This window comes from Lethenteron reissneri, chromosome 41 (genome assembly GCF_015708825.2).
Source record: "Lethenteron reissneri isolate LAM-NWPU_2019-01 chromosome 41, ASM1570882v1, whole genome shotgun sequence".
NCBI classification, from domain to species: domain Eukaryota; kingdom Metazoa; phylum Chordata; class Hyperoartia; order Petromyzontiformes; family Petromyzontidae; genus Lethenteron; species Lethenteron reissneri.
The window spans coordinates 2,857,791-2,880,972 of NC_083819.1; the positions used below are offsets into that span (position 1 = coordinate 2,857,791).

The 23,182-nt window shown below is 44.2% G+C and overlaps 1 protein-coding gene across 1 annotated transcript; it reads right to left on the reverse strand.

Moving 5' to 3' along the window:
- Nucleotides 1-3,800: 3,800 nt before the first annotated feature.
- Nucleotides 3,801-23,081, reverse strand: LOC133352589 (E3 ubiquitin-protein ligase synoviolin B-like). Its single transcript, XM_061568329.1, is given in 16 exon segments — nucleotides 3,801-5,563; nucleotides 6,891-7,062; nucleotides 7,064-7,097; nucleotides 8,054-8,240; nucleotides 8,763-8,897; nucleotides 10,137-10,283; nucleotides 11,222-11,421; nucleotides 12,488-12,604; nucleotides 13,733-13,798; nucleotides 13,990-14,089; nucleotides 15,007-15,133; nucleotides 15,245-15,348; nucleotides 16,255-16,303; nucleotides 17,175-17,327; nucleotides 19,273-19,365; nucleotides 22,759-23,081. Coding segments are annotated over 16 exon segments (1,956 nt in total). The 5' UTR covers nucleotides 22,888-23,081; the 3' UTR covers nucleotides 3,801-5,420.
- Nucleotides 23,082-23,182: the final 101 nt, after the last annotated feature.

Sequence of the window (23,182 nt, forward strand, 5' to 3'; positions counted from 1 at the left end):
AGAACCAAGAATGTGATTCCCTGCAGTCACGAAAGCTTTAAATCGAAAGTTATATATACGCTTCTGCGGATCAAGTAGGCTGCACATATTTTAAATGCAATCTATTATTCTTTTTGATTTGAAGCGTAATATATTATTACTCATAGATCGCGACGATATAGAGGCGTATTATTGGCAGCTTAAAACCAAAAATTCTAGACAGGTCTCCGTTGGGTTTTTGTGTTGTTCGGTGTGTCTGACGTTTCGCTGCATGTGCTTGGGAGGGTTTTCATGAACTGTTCCTGAAGATGCTACCCGCAGTTTCTCAAGATCGTGAAGACGAATCATCCCAGTAAGTGAAGCTCAATGTCGGACATTGTGCCGAACAACACAAGGTTCAATCCGAAAATACACCACAGAGCTATTCAGCAGGATATAGGAACATTGGGATCACCATTGGAACCTCATTTGCCAGAAGAAAAAAATCTGATAATTGTTTTTTTACCCTTTTATCTGGCAACAAAACTGTCACCTTTTTTTACAAGGAGTCATGTTTGCATAGACCACAATACCTGCAGTCATAATGCAAACAAAAAAACATAGCTCTGATAATGTGCACAGTCCTCTCTGATGTGCATACAGTGCATACATTATCCGAGTTATGTTTTTTTGCATTATGACTGCAGGCATTGTGGTCTACGCAAACATGACTCCTTGTAAAAAACGATGTCAGTTTGTTGCCAGATAAAAGGGTAAAAAACCACTTCTAACATTGGGATTACTTTAATTTCGCTGTACGTCGTAGTTTGCTTCTTTGGGTGTTGTAGTTTCTCACAAAAACGACGGATGGGACATTCTGACGGGGTTAAGCATTGCAGTCCAAACGGTTCAATGCAGCGCTAAATAGATGATCAGGTGCCTTACGGTCACAGTGGTTATCCGAGGGGGTACCAAACGGTTGGCTACGTTCGCTTTCGAAAGAAGTTCAACATAACGCACGGTACACACCGTGCAACGTTTGAATAATCACGGTGGCGAAGCACGGGGCCAGACTCAAAACGCCAATCGGCAGCAACTTGCAGCGCCGTCGAAGGCAAAACAGAGGAGTGAGTTCGTACTTTTCTTGAATTGGGGAAGATCGCGATAACTCGGGAACACGTAGACTCTCATATTCTTAATTCTTTCGGTAAAGTCACATAGAAGAGAAATAATAAAATAATAAATATATTAAACAATAAAATTATCAGGACGTTTCGACTGCAACACAGGCAATCATCATCACCTGAGAATTGTATTGTTTAATATTTGTATTATTTTATAATTTCCCTTCTACGTGACTTTACCGAAAGAAGCAAGAATATGAATCCTTGCAGTCACGAAAGCTTTAAATCAAAACATGTAGACTGTGTTGATTTGAAGCTTTCGTGACTGCAGGAATCCATACTCTTTGGTTCTTTCGGTTATAATCACGTAGGTATCAAATAAAATAAATCACGACGTTTCGATCGCAACACAAGCGGTCGTCCTCAGACGGAAATAATATAATCCAGCATTTGTTTCCGCCTGAGGACGACCGCTTGTGTTGCGATCGAAACGTCGTGATTTATTTTACTTTATACCTACGTGACTTTACCGAAATAACCAAAGAGTATGTCGACTGTGCTTGGATTTATCGCGGGGAAGGTGAGGAGCCAGCATTGATTGCCCCTGGCATGCTGGTATCTCAAGTTTGTGTGCTCCCTGGATGGGGAATTGTATCTGCGCCCTTTTTGTTATTGTGGGTACGGTTAACAGAGGGCAGTGTGTGGATTTCGTCCTCAAGTTCATCTGCAATTTTGATTCTTGTGACCGATTAACAAAATCCCTCCACTAATTTTCTTAAGATTCTGTCTAATATGTTCTGCTTCCATCTGCTAATTAGCACTCGTTAACTTCCTAAGCGACTTGTGATGCTCCTCCCTATTCCTGCTGACATCTTCAAATAACTGTGCGTTGTTTCTTCACTGGCTTTTCTCTCTCCACCTGATTATTTTACGGAGTGGCTATGTTATGTGTGGATTGTTCATCCTCTTTGAATGCAACTCCCGTGTTTTTCATCGTCTCTTGTGATGTCACATAAACCTGTTCCGTTTGCTTGTTTCACCGTGCATCCACGCTCTCCTCCCCCTCCACCCCCGCTGGAAAAAAACTATCACATTTTTAAATCCTTTATATGAAGTTCGCTTGCTTGCGTGCTTGCTTACGACCGTGCAAATCTTTCTGTCGTTATTTAACCCACTTCCCGTGATCCAATCAAGCTGACATTTTCCACACAGACTCGTTGTGCGTGACAATTAAATTTCGTGAAAAATTTTTTCCAAAATTTTTACACTGTTTAGGGAATTTTTTAAAAATATTTAATTACCAATTGCTTAATGCTGGCAGACAATCATCTGACCCATAGGTGGCAGCCATCTCAAGCCAGGGGACGAGAAGACTCTAGCCGCCACGCATATAAAGGATTTAGAGTGAAAAACTTTGTTTTTACGGGTTAATTTTTTATTTTTCTCATGGCAAACGTGATGTCCTTGTGCTTGCACGCCATTTCCAACGCAGTCCCACACATTTATTTTTGCTTAACGCATTCCACGAGTGCACATGAGAATTAACACCTCTCGGATAAACCTTCTCACGTTCGTCATCAAGGCATCGTTAGCCGTGATCAACCCACTGCTGGATCACGGCCTCCGCAAGCAGTTGCCCAACCCCGCACTCAATCTCCACCAAGGACGTCTTCTCGGGCAAATTCCCCCTCTTTCCCGTTGCCACGTGGTTCGCCTCGTCTGCTCGGCCATCGTTCCTTCTTGGGAGATCTCAGCGATGTCTCCAGTCAGAATGATTTAGTTGGTAAGGATACGTGAGCAGGAGGTGTGACACCTCGGCGAGGCGGAGTTTGACTTCTCTATTTGGGGGGGGGGGGGGGCAGGGGTTCTCTTTGTCCCTCACATCAGGAATCGCGGGTACAAATGTTTTTAATTTTTAAACTACTGAAAGTAAATTAAAGGTATCCAGTTTGGGGGGAAGATGGGTTGCCCCCCCCCCCCATGCATTGTGTGTGTTTATAACATAAACATCCCAAAACCTTAAAATGTTAAATGACAGTATCGCGTATGTTAATCGCAGATACAACTTTCAGTCAGGTATACTGTACACACCTCAACACACAAGGATGAGATATGGGTAATACAAATATTTAAGCAATGGATTAATTTACCGTTATCAGTTCAACACTGATTAATCGGCAAATCGCAGCTTAACAGACGTTTAGCTGTTGCCACTGGTAAACACATTGTCCTGCGGAGGGAGCTGGTAGGAACGTTGGGTTGCTCGGTCAATGCCCAGGGTCAACGGCGGCGTGGTGTATTCCGCAAATATGCCCGACTGTGAGGGCGGGCACAAGCCGGCGTGAGTAGGTTAAACGTTGAGTTTTATAAGGGCACCACGGGGTGACCAGCCCCTCCCCACCCCTCACCCAGCCCATCCCTGCACAACGGACGGACACAATAATCCCCTGTGGGCTGGTGTAACCAGGAGGTTCCGACCAGTATTATGTGCAAAAGTTGTTTTCGACTCTGCAACACACGATTTCCGCATCCTAATCATCTCCACATCGCTGTAATGTTACACTGCGTCCACAGAGCGTCACTATTTTGCCACGCAGTTCTAAAGTTGGCATCCGTCCGTGACTTGAAATTGCAAACAAGGCACTGCGAGGCTTAAAAAACAAATCTAATTAGATTAGAAAGACAACAGCACACACGACACAAGAGCATCGTCCTTTCTCAAGAAAAAAAACAAGTTTAATTTTCATACATTACAGCAGTCTGTACAGTTGTTTTCTTTGTGCAATATGCACGAGAACATTGCTATGAAATTAACATTTCTACAGGTGTGCACACGCCCAGAATTTCAAAGGCAGGTCTGCCAAACGTAGGTGTGTTTCAGTTCCTATGAGTTGCTTTAAGCAATGCAATCCATACATTTGGCAAAATATTACACTCTGACTGCAGTGGATTAAGCCTTCAGTGGCATGCTGTAGACTGAAAATTACATTTCCCCAATTAAAAATGCAATTAACACGTTTTCTAAGTAGCGCTTGATGGTTTTAGGGTTGTACCACATGGTTTGGTTTTCCGTTTGACATTTTGCTCCATGTGCCGAGCTGAAAAAGCTCAGTTACTGAAGAAGCATGTGGAGGGAAACGTCAGACATCCCAAACAAAAAGAGGTTCAACCCAAAAATGCATGGGACGGCTAATACAGCACCGACTGTGATAAAACACACAGCAGTATAAGTATTATGGGAGTGAAATATGAATTACACTTTAGCATTTTTTGTCAGTGTAGTTCCCAAACCTTGCTTTTATTTCCATATTTGTGAGTTTTAACGACGTAGAAACAACACGCTTGCTTTCCTACAAATGTATAGACACTTGGGATTTAAACGAAACAAATGTCACATCTTATTGGGGGAAAAAAAATAAAAAATAAACACTTACCAAAGTAGCCAACAAATCTAACCTGCCTATGAAAATAATGATTTTCCTTTTCACATCATTTTGTACACGCGTCAAAATTTTCCGATTTGTTTAAACTTTGAAAAAAAAAAGCATGAAAACAAAGCAAACAATAAGTGTTACACCCTGTCAGGTGCCTTCCTTGCCTCTGGTCATCAACAATAATCAATCTTACACATAAATTACGTTTCATGTTTCCTAAGCAAATGAATGCAAGACAATAACTTAATGCTGTTCATGACTACAATTTGTCTTAAAGTTTTTGTGAAATAAGCAATGCTGCGTGCCATACAAGCACAATATATGACCAAGATAGTATGTTTTGAGTAGCAGAAAATTATAAATGGAGCATTTAAGTTAAATTACACAATCAGATCACATTGTTGTTGAGCTGTTTTCAGCACTCGGCGATGTACATTACACATTTCACGTGAAGACATGAACGTGCTTCATTTAAGTATGCTTTCTTAAATCTTATTCAACTCTGACCAAGCTCAACACAAGGCAGATGGACAACTAATATTCAAACATTTAATCACTGGGCGACTGTCCACGGAAATATCTGCACTTGTTAAAATTTGTCATACAAAGCAGATATCGGAAAAGTCACGGATGCAATAAACCCACGTTAACAAAGAAAACCGAATGTACAAATGGCTTTGCAAGGGACAAAAACGAAACCAAAAAAAAACATCTGACCAATTGGTTTCACCAAAACATTCCTCTGCAGGCTTGACAGGGCTTGTGCAATGAGCACGAGCAAAGAAAGGATGGGTGGGGCACAAATTGAGTCCAGGTCCTCTCACCATCCAGTGTGCAGGAGCATATAAAACTAGATTCCCCCCCCCTATCTCCTCCGTCAGTTCGAACGATTGCTCACAGGCCCTCACTGCCTGCTGTCAAATTCCAGCTTCTGCAGGCGCCGCCGTCGCAGCTCGTTGGCATCGGGCTCATTGGGCAGGGAGCCTTCCGATGGCTCACCACCCTGCGTCGTCGACTCCTCTGGCTGCTCGCCACCAAACGCGCCACCTTCTGGCACGAGGGGGGGGGGGCACACAGAGCAGAACGTGAGCAGTGCAATGTACACCCAACGGTGCTGAGTTATGCAGCATCCAACAAGACGGCAATTGTGGAAACCTCTTCCTCGGTCCATTAGGGATTAGGAGTCAATTTCACTTTCTAAATTACGTCTTAAAACTCATCTACTTGTACAACAGGCTTTCCCTGTAACTTAAGATAAAAAAAACGTTGTTGTCCGATTGGATTACTCTGTAATTCTTATTTGCTTTCATCAGTTTATTTTATTTTATTGGGATTTCGAGAGTAGTCATTGATATTATTATTATACACTTTTTATTTCGCTTATTTCATCTATACTTGTGAGCGAACTCTTTGGTTCTTTCGGTAAAGTCACGTGGGTAGAAATAAAATAAAACATATTACGACGTTTCGATCGCAACACAAGCAATCTTCATCAGGTGGAACAACCACAGCAATAAAAAGCTGAAGTAGGCAAGCGAGGGCTGCCGTGGAAAGAGGTTATATAGGTAAGAAAGGGGGGAGAGAGGGAGGGGTTGTGGGGTAAGGGAAGGGGGGGGGCTGCGTGAGCACGAGGTGAAGAGGACGTGAGGCTGGAGGGGGAAGTGGGCGGGGCTAGAAGTGGGAAGCTGAGTGTGGGACGGGGGAGGGGGAAATAAAAATGTACTAGTAAACAGCAGGTACGATGGAAACAACCACAACCAGTTAAGGCATTTGAGCGTAGTTTTATCTTAATGTACACTGCTTTGAGACACTTCAATATGAAAGGTGCTTTATAAATTAAACATTATTCACGCAAGATTTACACAAACACACCAAACAATCCCACTCTGCACTCCATATAATGGGCTTGCATTGACATTAATGTAGTCAAGAGGCAGACTAAAAGCAATGTTGCGATTGTAAAATGTGATAATTTACAGCTCTTTTGTGAATCCACTTCTGGATATCGGCCTCCCACGCACAGCGTCGGTAATGGGATTTGTATTTCCATATTTCACGACTAGGGGAAGAGCGGAAGAACTGGTTCAGCAGATATCTCTGGCCACTGATGTTCGCTGTAGCTGGAATCCAACTCAGGTGGCCAGGTGCATAGCTTGGTGTGCTCATCACAGCGCAACCATTCTCCTCGTGCAAAATATTTACAGGGTTGCAGCTATTGTCAAATGACATGTTTGTATGTTACAGTGAGAGCAAGGTAGCAGGCAGGTAAAGCAACGATATCAATCAAACTTGGTAGGCCTTGTAATTCTTGTGAATGCAGTGAACGTGAAGCCAGACATAGAACCGTTCGCATTGTTTAATATGACGACATTACCAAATCCATCCTCTGCTTCAGCGCCAGCCTCAAGGGTTTCAATCCCAGCTGCCTCCACTCCAGCAGAGCGGAGGTCTGCGGAGCCATTGGCTCCGAGGGTGGTGGGTGTTGTTTCCGAAGTGGAAGCAGGCGGCGGGTCATTATTCATCGACAACAGACTGCTTGTTCCTGCTGGCCGTTGGCTCAGTTCTCTGTTCTCCAGCAACACTGCAAAAAAACAATAAGGTAAGGCACTGTGTTACTATTACAAGTTAATGTACAGCCCTTGGACAATGCACTGCTGGATGAAGGCTCACTCGCGTCTTTCTGTTACATGGGACGATTGACCATGTTTATTAATGTCATTATCAGCTGGTTAGGGCAATTTGCCAACCACTGCATCACCGCTCCATTTAATATTAATGTCGGTAAAAGTATATTGCTTAAATGAGCCACATTCGGACGATGAAGGTCATCCGTACAATTCACCATCGCGTTGTATAAAGAGCAAGAGCAGTGTGTTGCATTTGCTCCTGCAATATTACAAATAACACTTAAGAGAGCATTAGAAAGCGACAGTATCTCAAAATTCTACACCACAGGTGGACACGTGTGCAGGGAGTGGAACAGCGAAGCAAAATGTATATTTTTTTAGGCATCTAGGTTGGGGCAGGCAAGTGAGATTAGAGCACGGTAAGGTGCAATTGCAAAACTTTATATCTAAGAAACAGTATTCAAAGGCTGTGGACAAAAGGTCATGATCCCGGGACCTGAGCAGGGAAAGGTTCTTACCATGCACCACTCCACTGGAATAAACTCTCCTTTAACATTAAGCAGTCCACCTCCTTAACCTTCTTGCGTTCCTCTCTGAAAGCCCACCTCGTCTCACTTGCCCAGTCTCTTCCTCTTGCTTCACACTGCCACGCCTCTTCTTCCCGTCCCTCCCCTCGCCTTTCCCAACCCCTGCTCACCCTCGACCATGGTCACCCTTTGCTCAAACCCTGCACCGTGGCCTGCCATGTAAATTATTTATTTGTTCATCCCGTTTTTTTTATTACTACGTTAAGCGCCTTGATCAAAGGTGCTCTATAAACATAAAACAAAACGAGGAGATCCCAGACCAAGGGGGCGGCTTCTGCCGAGAAGGAATGACTGCACGTTTGGCCGCCGAGTAGCCTACTTGCCTCAAGGTCGCGACGAGGGTCGAGTACTGCTGCATTTGCATGACGGCGGCATCGAGGAGCGTCTGGATGTTGCGCAGACAGCGCACCCGCGCCTCCAGGTGGCGTCGCTCCGTGCCCTCCATGGCGCGCAGCTCTTCCTCACTCAGCCCTCCCAGGTCGTCCGGCGGCGTGGGCATGGGTGGCAGGCCTGCGACCCAACGAGCGACAGGCCACGGTTGGCTCAGTCGAGTGGCAGCCGGCATGCGCATGATACAGTCGAAACGTGAAGCACATTCGGCATGATGGGAATCCTTTGCGCTTCACATTGTACCCATTTGACATTACTCTTGAGCATGTGTACATGTACATGCGTAGCCTCTCCAGACAGTCCACAGCTGATGAGGGCCTCCCCATGCTATGCGGGGGTAGTGAGGGGTTATTTGACCACACTTCACCGCGCTGGCCAGTGCGTGTTAATGAAGGCAAGGGACACAGGCGTGAGGACATAGAAGTACAGTACAACAATGGATTTTGCTGCACCCACTACTTACCACGTTGCCTCCCAGCAGCCCACTACAACCTGCCATGCAATGTGCTCACCCATCCTTGCACCATCGAGGCTAAACCCCGCCAGGCTTCCGAGATCCAACGATAACGGGTGTGTTCCAGGTGAAATGAACGTATTGTTTTTGAGCAGCAGGAGTCAAGAGTGAAACCAAACCTCACTCACCAAACACCTGGGGAGGTGCGAATCCGGGCATAAAGAGTGGCGGCAGATGAGGGGGGAAAGCAGAGAAGTCCGGGAAGGACCCTGGCAAAGCATTGGCTGAAGCCGAGGCCCCATTTGCAGCACTCTCACCAACGCCTGCCAGTGGGTAAAACGGCAGCATTAAGACTGCAGCAGAAGAAACTTTCAACGGCAACAAAAAATTTTGGATAAAAAAGAAGAAAGCACGTTCTTCAAAGCTGAGGCATCCCACAAATGTAAAAGTAACAACACTCGTGTGGAGTTAATGTGGCTAACGCACACCGACGAAGCCACGGCGCGATTCGTAGGTTCGGCTGCAAACATAAATTGACGTATTAACAAAACCGGAAAGCCATTAAGTGTCACAGGTAATTCAACAAAGGGCACAGAATCAGTTGGAACCCGTGGCCAACAGGAGAGTATAAGTGTGGGACGAAATGCATGGCTGGGTCTTTATATTTTAAGCACACGTAATTATGAGATAACAGGCAGAAAATATATATGAAAAATGTCTCAGCATTGAGCATGCCCTCTGTCTGGTGGAACTAACGCTATAGCATCTTACTCCCATCTGGTTCATATGCTCACAGTACATGCAATGAATCCGTGCCCGGAAGAATTATTTTTACAAGTTATCTGAATTGTAATCAATTTATAAGCAAATGCCACACGTAAGTTAACATTGTACACCTGATATTTAAGATGACAAGACATAATGCAAGCAGGATGGTAAGGAGACAAATAACAATTGTTAAATCGAATCCTGACTATAAACTGTTACATTCATCGATTCACATGGTAAAATAAAAAAGTGAAAAGCCTCATGTCATGCTTGAAAATGTTTATACGGTGGCCTTTCAAAGTTTGTGTTCATGGCTGAGCCACAAAGATACGCTTGGAGAAGGGGGGGGACACGTGTAATGATCTGTGTTGTGTTCCATCCTCCTTCACTTGCGCAATCCGTCTGCGCAATGTTACAAAGAGGATAAGAACTGGTTGGCGGAGTTTTTTCATAAACCCATATGAGGCTTCAAAAGGTAATTAAAAAACAGCCTCTACATTGCTTTCCACCACCTCACGCTCCTCTCGGAAAGTATGGCCAACACTGCACATGGCAGGCCTCTCATTGCCTCAGCCTGCCCAGGGGGTGGGACTGCAGGGAAGTGGGGTGGGCCTAAAACACAATCCGTGGAGGCCGCTCCTGCAGATTCATGCCAGTTCTTGAGTGAACAATTTAACATTGGATGTCAATTTTGGTGACAATTCATCCATGTCATCCTACACACCTGTTAGATTTATATGATACTTTTGCATGATGACATTACACATGTATTGACATATGCCATTGAGACGTACCTGCACCTGATGAACCCTGATCAGTCCCAGCATCCCGTGCAGGCATGTGTGGGGCAGCAGCTCCCCCATGTTGAGGGATTGGAACAGGACCCATAGGTGGCCAAAGAGGGAACATCCCCGGGAAAGGGGGCATCATGCCCTGTGGCACTGATAAAAAAAACAGAAATTAGTTATCAATCTGTCATTCATGCTTTATTACAAAGTTTAAACGGACTTAACGGAGGACACCGTTTCTGAAAATGCCATCCCCTCTTGAGCCACAGGTCCAGCTTTTCAGGATGATGTGTTTCAACATGCGTTTGTCTTTGGGAGTATTTAATTAACAGTACGGAATCTGATAGGTCGCTCACGGCAAAAACATGGTTGCATATAGGCAAGGAGTACATTTTTCCCTAGTTTCTTTATCTTAAGTTTTGGACAATATTTCGATCAATGTGGCCGGTTTTCAATAAGGTAAGTCCCCCCCCAAAAAAACTAGCTATTTCATGAACCAGGTTAAGCCCACTGAGTAATTAGCACTTTTTCAGAGGTGATATAAGCCTAACATGATTGCTCATCAAAGTGGCTGATATCATCATGTGAGAATTTATAGCAGCCAAATATCCTAAACGAAATTTTCTACGTGTGAAGGGCAAAACCAGAGAAACCGGATTAAAATCCGCATCACCACGGGCAGAGAACACACAGACTTGTATACAGGCAACGGAAGGAGCGGGATCGAGCCCACGACCTCGTGCACACTAGGTGAGGGAAACATCATCCTCGCCACCACGGCGTCCCTAATAGCAGCACAACATTAAACTAATCAGCCCCCCCACTGGTTACAGACGGACAGAGCTAATGCATAGACACTTTTAACCCGAGTTATAATGCACTGAAAAGTTACTTTCATAAAAGATTTGAACTTTTCGTGACTGCAAGGAACCATACTCTTGGTTCTTTCGGTAAAGTCACGTAGGTAAAGAAAATTAAACAAATAAAATCACGTTTCGATTGCAACACAAGCAATCATCATTATTTTCTTTACCTACGTGACTTTACCAAAAAAAACAAGATTATACTTTCATAAAAGTTGGCACACTTACGGTTTGGCTGGTTTTGGCCTGCATGCTGTGGGGCCTGCTGTTGATGTGGCTGTTGCTGTTGCTGCTGCTGCTGTTGGTGATTTTGTTGCTGTGCTCCAGCCTGGCCCTGGCCTTGCCCTTGCCCTGCCACCGTGTTGCGCAGGATGTCCATGCGACACGTGGGGCAAGTTTGCTGGCGCTGGAACCATGAGCGCAAGCAGCTGTGCAGAGCATGCGGCGAGATTAGCATCAAAAGCTGTCAGATTTTCACACGCATTGCAACAACCGATTTGCTAGAACCACGGTTATTTTATGGTCACGACAAACAAATATCCGTGGACAATTTCTTCTTGTTACGCATTTCGACTCGATATTTGTATGGTGCTTTATAGGTATGTAATCTTATCTGCTGCTGCTTTGCCTGTGTTGTGCTGCATTACCAGGTGTTTTGATGATGGTCAAGAATATTAGATGAAAGGTTCCAGAACCGCTCAACACCCAGTGCTCGCTTCAATTAATATAGGTGACGTTCATTTTGTGGAACATTTTGCTGAAGATCTGACTTAAATTGCCAGGATACCTTCGTTAACACAGTTTGCTTTGAATATGTAAAAATGACACTTGAAAGAAACAATTAAATATGAAAATAACCTACGTAAGATTAATCACCTCCCGCTGGAGACTGAACCCAGTCTCTCAAGATTGTGATATGAACTTCATATTTTTAAAGATTTTACCAGGTAAGGCCAACTGAGCTATGCAGCTTTTTCAGAAGTGACCTTGCCACAAATGACAGCTCAACGAAGTGGCTCATCATGTAGACATTTATAGCAACCAAATACTCTAAACACGCTTAGAAATGTGGAGGGGAAAACTGGAGTACCCAGAGAAAAATCCACGCGATCAAGGGGAGAAGAGACAAACTCCAAATACACAGCAGGCGTCAGGGTCGGGATCAAACCCACGACACCTTCTGCATACCAGGCGAGAGAGCAGAGGGGAGTTCCGACTGCAGAGTTGCTGAAACGTGCGTTACCTGCTGCATGGCCGGCTGCGTTACCTGTAGGTCTCATCAATAACGAGACCCTTTGCTGCTAAACACCGCGTGAGCTGAATCCCTTCATCTGGTGGCAGTGGTGGGATTCTTTATTATGGTGGCTTTTACTATAGTGGCTTTCGTTCCACAACTCCTCAGTTGATCTTAAATCCCTACACATGCATTTCCCACTGTCACAATCATTTAAGACACTTATTCCACAATCGGATATAATGCACACACACACACACCTCGTGTGGAATATGTGATTGCAGGGCAGCCGCTTGGCACCAGTGACCATCTCTTCTCGGCAGATAATGCAGACATTGTCTGTTGCTGCAAGCTCCTCTGGGGTTGCATCTGGATACCTGCCAAGCAAAGCAAATGCAAGTTGTGTCCATCGGTAACAAAGGAGCAAACGCATTGACCGAGATGATCCGATTTGCACGAGCTTATTTCATAACGCTGGACAAGTTGGGTTTGCATTGGGCACATTTTGTGGACCGACATCATGCAAAATCTGGGTATACATGCGACATTGATATTTATGTAAATATAAAAAACTGTACATCAAAAAAACTATAATGCACCATGGGAAAAACATTCCCTGATAATGCATTGTCTTTGTACTGTTTGCCTTTTGGCGTTCCATGGTCTGACACTGGTGAGACTAGGCCGTAAAGAAGGCTGTCTCTGGAGTAGGCCAATCAGTTTCAAAGACAATGCATGTATTACCAGAGCATGTTTTTGTTTGCGTGTTCACCACAAATACGTGTGGTTAATGCAAACATGATTACTTGAAAAATGTTTCTATTTGGATTTGAACATCTTAACACCTGTTTTCTTGTGAGAAAGGGTAAAACATATTCTTATTTCTTCATAACTGTAATGTAGCCTAAAAACACAACAAAGTAAAAAAAACAAGTGGGGGTCTCCAAATTGATTTATTTGTGGCGACTGATGATGCCACGCATACATTTTAGTTTTGCCCCAATTACATGCCAATTGTGCTTTCGGCATCATGATACGAGACAAATAACTTAACACATCAACATCACTGGAGTGAGGGGTGCAGCACTCAATGTCGAGGAATGGCCCTGGAAGATGATCTCAAAGAACTACTTCTGAAGTCACTTCAATAGAACCCATTCTCAGCATGATAGGCCCACCTTTGTTTACACCCTGCGAATTGTGGCAACAAAACCCATGTTATGATTTACAAGCAAGATGCAATTTATGTTGTCTCAAAGATGGAATTTGTGACATAAGCGAAAAACCACATTCATGTGTTTTTTCACTTGTGTGTGTGAATCATTGGTGACCTGGCCAAGACCATCACCCGATTACACTTGAGAACCTGATTTAATCACAGGTCACTGCAGCCCAAATACAAACCCAGGAATTCTGAGATGCCAGCTCAGTCCTCCGATCCTTGAGCCATTTTGTACACCTTCTGATGCCACAGTCGGTGATGTATTTATGCAATGTAAACTTACAAAGTGTTCATATTCCTGATTGCTCTCCGAGACATGATGGCATCCGTTACAGCTTTCTTGAATTGCCTGCACAAGGGTAAAAAATTACAAATTAGTTTTGGTGTCAAGAGGCTTAAATAAAAATACGTATATAAAGCACACGCGATGCTGGAGTGTGGCATGTTTTGCGAACATTAATCGTAAAAATGGTGTATAAACAGCCAATACGCTTTAATATGTACATTCCGACACACAGAACCATTCCTGCAATCACTCACCGCATGGTCAGGTACATTGGACGTATTGCAAACAGGGGGAAAGTGTGGACCTTGATCATGATGGTCATGAATGTGCCATAGAGGAGCACTTTAATCAGCCCTGTTAAGGAAAAAGATTTAAAACATAATCAGCCACATAAATACACCCCGCTGAAATCCAGAGCATAGATGCGTAATTGCTGCACAAAAGTCGAACAAAGAAGTATAAGGCATGATAACATGAAGAACTGGCATGCTGTGGGATGTCAGTTTTCCATTAGATGAATTCACATTGAGTAATGCACACCTAAATATGAAAAACTGGGAGTGTGCTGTTTGACTACACCCGTTAAGCACACATACAAACACTACGGGGTATGGTCAAACATGCTTTTCACTTCCTGCATGCCATACATTTCAAAGTATTAACACAGCATACTATTTTTAGTTATATTTCACTTAAATGACACCTTGCTTCAGTACATGCAAGTAGAGTTCACATTCTTTAGACGTGACTATCCATTCCTCTTTCTGTTTCTCCAAGCCGTAAAAAGTTTTTTTTTACATAGTACGATTCGTACAAATAACATTTATGAAGTAAATATGTTTTCAATTATATATATGCGAAAGTAAATGGATGCGTTGATTACTTGATTAACAAAAACAGAAATAATATCTTAGTTAACCTTGGTTTGAAAAAATTATCAGTGGTATTAAAAAAATGACATCACACAATACGTAGACAAAATGGACAATATTTGCTGGGTGGAATGGAAGAGTGGTGTAGTGCTTATAATATACTGCATTATGAAGCCAGTGACCCAGGTTTAACTCCAGGACATGGCTACCATCAGTGAGGAGTGCCCTTAACCTAAACCGCATGGACCAGCGTGAAGAAATAGCGTAAAACTACTCCCTTTATTGACCCAGCATGAGGAGGACTTCATCAAAAAGCCGACTGACAAAGGGTGGTGAATTGGTATTATTTTGTTATCTCGGTATCTGTGTGTGTGTGGCTCGTGTGTGTTGTGGCTTTACCAGTGAAGAGCTCGGTGTAAAGCATGTACACTGCTTTGTTGTCCCATGGGTTTTCACTCTGCAGGTCTATGGTGTGCAGCAAATACTTGATGAATATGGTGAGCACCATTGTGAGCAGGATGGCATACTGCAACCGAGACGAGAAAAGAAAACCCACCGTTATAGTATCGGAACAACTCTGTGCATATCGGTGCAAAAGCGAAACAAAACCTTGGTCTACGACGTTTATTTCACTCACCTCAAAGCCAAAAACGAGCTGTACTGAAGCTCCGCGGGTGATGACGCTGTAATAGGCGAGGTGAACCAAAAAGCCATCCGCTGCAGAGAGCACCAGCATCAGGGCTGAAAGGGCAGGCACATCGCAGAGATCAAAAAGACTGAATGGAAAACACCGTCTAGGAGCCACACACAGACACAAAAACCCACCGCATGAATCTGTCTATGGAGCTCTTTTTGGAGGAGAGCGGAGATGCAGAAATTAAAATTTCAATCACTTTGCAGCAGAGGGATTCTACTTAAATTGCCATGTGCATGCACGACCCTTGGGTCTAGCCGCTGCTGAATGAGGGGCTAACCCTGCCATGTGGGTCACGGGGGTCATTTTGCAATATTGCTCCACGCTGGGCACTAGATTGGTGAAGGCGTGGAACGTAAGATGTAGAATTACACTGCAACAATGGGTTTTTTGCTGGACTGCCCTCTGCTGAACACAATGCCGCTGTAATATCAGTTGTGCCGCCTTAGCATAATGCATACATTTTTAAGCAGCAATAATTTTTTTCGGGTAAATATTGCTAGGTCTCAACACAATCACAAGGTGTACAAATTACAAAGCCCAATTGGGTTGTGCTTACGCTGTGCATTCTCATTACAGTGACTCGAGATTTCAAATTCAGTCTATGACCAGTTCACACATTACTCGCCAATAACATTAGCCATGGCCGGGCATCGAACTCAGGTTGCCAGGTTCATAGCACCGTGCAATAACCAGTGCTCCTCAACATATGGTTTGGATTATTGTAAGCGATAAATGCATATTTAGTTGTAATAGCATAAGTAATATACTGTAATAACACTTTCATATCGAAGTAATTTTAACGGTTTACTTTAATAGAGAACCTTGGCACTGCCGAACTGTATATTTAGACAATATCAGCAAGTAAACACAACGATATACTCCAAGCGAATGTGAACATGGGAAATATATTTCGTTCACTGCGCACATTACTAAAAAACTACGGTACTCACAAAAAACACGAATGTGAAAAAGCCACGATATGACAGGACTTCTTTCCATCTGCAGGATGAAAGGACAGGATCAAAACGTTTAGTTTTTTTTGCTCAAAACATTCAGCACAGTGCTGGTGATTGTTTTATGTATCCATCATTTGAAAAACAGTCACCGGATAGATACCCACAGCAGTGCATGCATCATTGGTAATGTGTACGCTGAAAATTACTACCACCAGTAAATACTGCATATATGTATTGATTTGATGACAGACATATTTACGAAAAAAATTATTTTAATATGCAGCTTATGTTCTGAACGTAATGCTAATATAATTTAGAGCTATGTGTTAATCCACTGCTTTGTAAAGAATTTTCCACGCTACGTCGATCAAGGAGCTTGTTTAAGAATACTTCCTCATGTGGGTTAAAGGATGAGGCGATGCCCAAGACCGATTCGATATCGCTCGCCAATGACATTAGCCGTGGCTAGGAATCAAACTCTGGGAGCCGGGATCATAGTGCAGTGCGTGAAACACGGCGGTGCCCCAGCTGGTATCCAGGAGGTAATGGTTTCGATCCCGACCCTGACAATTGTATATATTTGGAGTTTGCATGTTCACCCTGTGGTCCCGTGGATTTTTCTCCGGGTTCTCCGGTTTTTCCCTACACATTTAGAATCAACATGCGCGCTTAAGAGTATTTGGCTGCTATAAATGTCCACATGATAAGCCACTTCATTGGGCTATAATGTGGCCAGCTCGCTCCTGAAAAAGAGCTACACAGCTCAGTGGGCCTTACCTGGTAAAATAACAAAAATTTATAGCTCCTGCGGTTTATTTAAGCGCTTAAACTTAAACGCCAACAAACAATGGGTAAACAACAGAGCTGAGACATTGAGTGCAGAGGACAAGCGGCGAGTACAGTGCCATACTCACAAAGTCAACGCGATCCTCGGCCAGCCAGTGAAAGCACTTGAGGAAGAGCAAGAGGGTGAAGAGAGCCACGAAGCGAGGGCTGACATCGTCCCTGAACACCGTGAAGGCGAGGCATGTCTCCGTCACGGCGTACCAGGAGCGCTCGATGAGGTGCTGAGGAATGCAAAGATCCGGCGTACACGTGTATCAGTCAGTAATACACCACTGCTGGATCAAGGGTCTCCCCCCCACCATGGTACTTACGTCGCGGGAGGGGTTAATTGACCATGCTTTGCTGCGCTGGACAGTGCAGGCTGATGATGGAGGGGAGGCATTGATGTGGGAGCATTGAAGCACAGTACAACAAGAGTGGGATGCAAAGCGGCTTCACGGTCAAGTTGCCGAGTTTGAAAAGTTACCCGCAAATTACGTAATTAGGTAAAACCACTTTGCAACATCGCCCACTGGCAGACTATATCCATGAGTGAAATCCACCGCCTTCATGATAGCCTTTGTGCTCAAAGAATGGTGTGAATGCAAAATGTACCATATTTCAAATAAATGGATGTTTATGTTTTTGCTGGAATGCCCTCTCCTGCCCAGAACGTAGCACACCTCCCGTGGATGCCGATGAGAATCGTATGTGAATCGTAGTTGCCCATCCAAGGACTATCCAGGCTTCAGCCAGCTTAGTTTCCGAGGTCTCATGGGATCGGGTGCCCCGATCATTGGTGGGGCACACATATGGTCACATGAAAGAGTCTTAAATTTTGTACCGATATTTGCACCATTACATTCTAACAGTTGCAAGTAGTGTCATGACCGTGACAACCACATCCTGAAATGAAGTGACTTGCCACAGTTGTGTCCTGGAAAGTTGCGGAAATACAAGTACTGTATAATCTATATTTGAACAAGTGCTTTTACCATCTCACAATGTGTGGCATTGTGGAGTAAAGAGAGAGTTTGATAAAGATGGACGAGACCGTGCAGAAATTTCCACAGGGTCTCATACAAACACATGCTTAAAAAAACCCCCGCTGTACTCTGACACACATGCAGATGGGTCATGGGTTTGATACATTCTAGATTTGAAGCTTTCGTGACTGCAAGGATTCATATTCTTGGGTTTTTTCGGTAAAGTCACGTAGGTAAAACATTAAAAAAGTAAAATTAAAAAAAAATCACGACGTTTCGGAGGCAACACAAGCTTCTGTCTTCAGGTGGGACCGTCACAGCCACGACAGCTGTATCAAGTAAATGAGAGATTGCAGGATCTACCACTCCGTTTATATAATGGTTGGAGAAGGTGGTGGGGCAAGGGCCGCATACTTTTTTATTAATATGGTAAGGTGAGGCTTAAGAGGGTGAGCTTTTGTTATGGAGAGGTATGGTTTGTGAATCAACCTGTGACAGGGAGACAACCACTAAACATGGTAAAACTGTAATAGTTGTCTGTCAAATAAGATTGGCAAATAAGTGTAGTTAAATCTTTTTTGCATGGTTAATCACATCTTTCCAATGATTACTCAGTTTGTAACAGTCATCACGGTTGAAATTATGTCTGTGTTTGTATATTTGTATGGCTTCGTGTACAAACCTTTGATGGTAGCCAGGAGGTTTGCAGAGAACCTTGGTCTCGGAAAAGACAATTTCATGAGAGCCCACCGAGTTGTAGCAATGATTGGTACATGTTGTTATGACAAACACTTTTAATGCAAATCAGCAAATAATGCCCTCCATGGGCAATAGAGCTTGTGCCAGGCTATACGCAGAGACCCCGTTAAGTGTCGATGACTCACTGGCAGGTCACGGGAGACACAAGCGTTATGGGTTAACTGACTGACTCCCCACTATGCACATGCACATAATACTGTTTAGAACTGCCCGTGAAAACAGTGTCCACATCTCCTGCCTGGAGTTTATTTCATATATACACATACACATTTTCACACACACACGATGACTTGGAGGACGAACTGGACCGGCGTTAAAGCTGGGGCTAGCCCCAATCCTTTTTTAGCTTATTATAAGAATAACATGGGTGCTTAGCCCCCCCTTATATAAACGAGTTCAGTGGCTCAGCTTAAGCTATCTTGAGCCTCACCATGAGCCTCACCTCTGTTTCTGCTGCTCGCAGTTGTCCGAAGAAAACTTTTCGCATTAACTTTCCCAGTAGGAAGACCAGGACAAACGCCTGCAGGTAAAGCACCTACCAGAGGGAATACAGCAGCAGCAGCACAAGTTACGCACCTGTATTAACACCGCCCTTGGCAAACAGTTCGACTCCACCGATTACCAAACAAGAGTATTAAGTAAGCGAACAACACAATCACATCACATTTTTTATTTAACTTTTCTCACTTTTGACGTTTGTTTCAAGGGCAGCATCGCTAGTTGGCATGGTATTTTATGAAGACTCCGCTTGGGGTGCTAGCCCATTCATTCTACGTGAAAAGTTATTTGCTAGTGCCACGTCACCATCAAGCCCACATTATAAACAAGCACTGTGTGAGTGATTGTAGTGAAGTGTTGAGCCCCGTTTGATAAGCTGTTGACAGAGCAATAATGATAACAAACCCAGATAGATCTTCGAGGTATGTAAAGGTGTATGTTATGAATACATTTTGATCAATTATTTGATTCGTGCACTCAAGAATATATTTTTTTACATTATTTTAAGTTATTGATTCACGTGACCTCTGCAGGCATGAGACTCTACATAATGATGCTAATTACTTAGTTACCCAGGAAAGCCACACTGAATATGAAAACTGAATCTGAAGACTTTTTTTCAGGGGGTCCTGGCATTGGGATGCTTGGCCAACACCAATGACACTGTATGTTTGTATATTTGGGAGGAAAGTGGAGAACCCAGAGGAAACCCACGCAGAACAGCAGGCGAGAACATACAAACTCCACGCAGAAAAGTTCCCAAATTCAGGAATCAAACGCAGGTGATTCTTGCCATCAGCCATGAGTGTTACCAATGTGCCACGCTGCCACCACCGTGATGAAAATGAGTGAATCTTTGAGTTGAATCACAAATACAAAATCATGAAAATCCATCGATCCTGAAGATATTGTTGCACACCTTGAACCCACAATATTTCCACATCATTGGAAGTTTTTATTTATTTACTTGGCAACGATAAATGCCGCACGGAGAACACACATTAAAATACCTTACACTGTACAGTATGCACATTATGAATTAATACAAATGTGAAACAATAATCACCATTCCCATACGAGAGTTTTATGTTTCACAGAAATAGTTTCGCGTTCAGAGAAAAATATTAAAATGACAGAGAACGTTTTCATTGATTAACTTTTTTAAAATTTATTTTCCGACTCAACTGGTTACAACAAAGAAGTGTTTGTAGATGCCCTCTTTTGCAAGCCTGTCTGATTAGAGGTTGACAATATTTTCAAAACCCGTTTTGAAAAAAAATCAAACAGGAATCCTCCTTTGGTAGCTGTGTTGGCATCAATCAACGACAAAATAAATTGTGGTTGATGGATCGTGGTGAGATTGACTGAGACAGCCACCTGCTGGACACCTGGGTGATTGATACTTTGAGAGAGCAGAATAAGAAGCAGGATTCCAAGGCCTTCATATGCAGCAGAGTTTGAGTATTATTTTCTTACATGTGGGCAACTCCGGTTACCTCTCACAAGCAAAACAGTCATGCACAGTAAAGGGACTGGGCAAACATACCAAGAAAGACCATCTTGAAAGAGTAGAGATTCAGTTTTTTTCTGATTAAATAATTACATCGAATACGGCATGCATGGTTATCAGAGCCAATTCAAGTGTCTAACTTACTTATCCTTCATAGGCCACGCTGAGGAAGTGGTGGAAATTCCACACTTCCATAGAAAGTGGAGGCTCTCCATAGCAAATTCAATGTAACCAACTGGTATCATTATTATCAGCACCACCATCATCACGACACTTATTTGTTACATTGCTTATGGCTTTATTTTGGTGATTTCGAAAAGTTTTTTGGTTTGGCCATGTTTGTTTGTTGTAGTACGGAGTTAGAATGATGGCTTTAATCTAAGTTGTCTTGTGGTTGTTGTTGTTGTTTGATTTGCATCCCACTGGGATTTTTGCACAGCGTTGGTGTACGGTGCTTTTTTCTGGAAGACTTTGCAGTTTTTTCCTGGATTTTTCTGTTTGCGCATAGTCACTTTAAGATGTTTTCTTGTTCATGTTTTTGGTTTGTTGCGGTCGCACCCGATTCAAGAGCCGAATGGCTCACAGGGCTATACCAAATAAATGCAACTGAAACAAAACTGAAATTTATATCTTCCAGTTTTGACAACACTACCACTGCCATTGAGTCCAAACAGCCTGGGCCCTGCTAGTTTTACATGCGCTTGCATAAGATAGCTAGGAGTTGAGTGTCAAAAGACAAGAAAGCAGGCTGCTGGTGAGAGTGGTTTGTAGCGGTGGTTGTCGTGGGGAAAAATGTCCACCTGAGTTCAATTCGTTCGACTTTGGTAATGCCAGTGGCAAGTGTTGTCCTGGGGACCAGTTTAAAAAAGCAGCTGCTACTAATCAAATGATTTGTGATGTACGTTGGAAGCGGGGCACACGCGCAAATAACACAACCATCACATTCTTCAATAACGCTGCAATGAAGGCAACACTATACAAAAGGCGGCGTTTCGGGCAATGCCCCTACTTCATAGGTGATACAATGATTATCAGGTTAACTTCTCCAGTTTTAAAATAATTCAAGTACTTCACATGAAATGTGTTTTATGAAACTGGTTGGTCAACTCGGCATCACCGAGGCCGACTTGGCCTTACACATCGAGTACCCAGTGAAGTATAAACATCAACAGCGGGGAGACAAAGCCATCCTGATGGATGTACATGGTTCTGGCCACAACACCGCCGAGTGCCCATGGACAGCCCTAATGTGTGCTCACGAACAACACTTGCTCCAGTGGTGGGCTCTCCTTGGCTACACGCGGGATCTTGTTGTATGGTGGTGGTGGACGAAGGGATGCTAACGATGGTGGTGAAAATGCTGGTGATGATGGTAAGCGGTTGTGGGAACAGTGGTAGTTGCTGGCGTTTTTGTTGATGGTAAAACAAATGCCTGTACTGGTGGTAGTACTGCCCCGGTCGTGCTGCTGATGAGAGTTGATCCCACTGTCGATGCCGAGATGTGATACTAATCCGATGGGTGCTGCTGTTGCTACTGCTGGTGTCGATAGCGTTGGCAAGTGCTGTCACTGCTGCTGGTCGGCGATTGTGAGAGGCGCTGCCGATTCTTGGTGGCGTTGACATCGTTGGCAGTGGAGTTTCTGCTGCTGCTGATCAGTGCTGCGTGCGGCTGGTCGTGTTGCTAACGCTATTGAGTACTGCTTCTGCTGGTGGCAGGGCTGGTGGTGAGAGGTGATACTACTGTTGCTGCTGCTGAAGCTGCTGAGGTGTTGCTACTGTTGGTTTAGATAGTGGCTAGCGCTGGTGTTGATAGAGCTGTTGAGGGCTGCTACTGCTGCTACTGCTGCTAAGTGACAGGGACTGTTGCTGTTGCTGCTGCTGATGGGTGGTTTCCCCCCACGAGGGTGCCGTCTCACTCACCGCTAGGCAGGGGCTCGACTTGGTGAGGTAGACAACGGTGGGGTAGAACTGCCGCTTGGTGTAGGTGGCGTGCAGCACCACGGCCGAGGTGAGCATCGCGCTCACCCCGCTCAGCACCGCCAGCCGCATCGCCGCCGCCGCCGCCGCCACCGCCGTCGTCGTCAACAGCTTCTTCTTCTTAGCAGCAGCAGTAGCACGGTAGCAAAGACGTCGCTGTTTGTACGGCGGTCGGGGTACTAGCCAGAGAGGAGGAGGCGGAGGCGGTGTGGAGATGAACGCACGTACAGTGGAGCGGGCAGGAATGTACACGACATCACATTGCCGTGACCCCTGACCCCGCGCGCTCTTCCGGGATATACCATCTCGTCACCCCCCCCCCCCCCGTTCGAAGCCACACGTTTAAACGCCGGCAATTTTCGTTAGA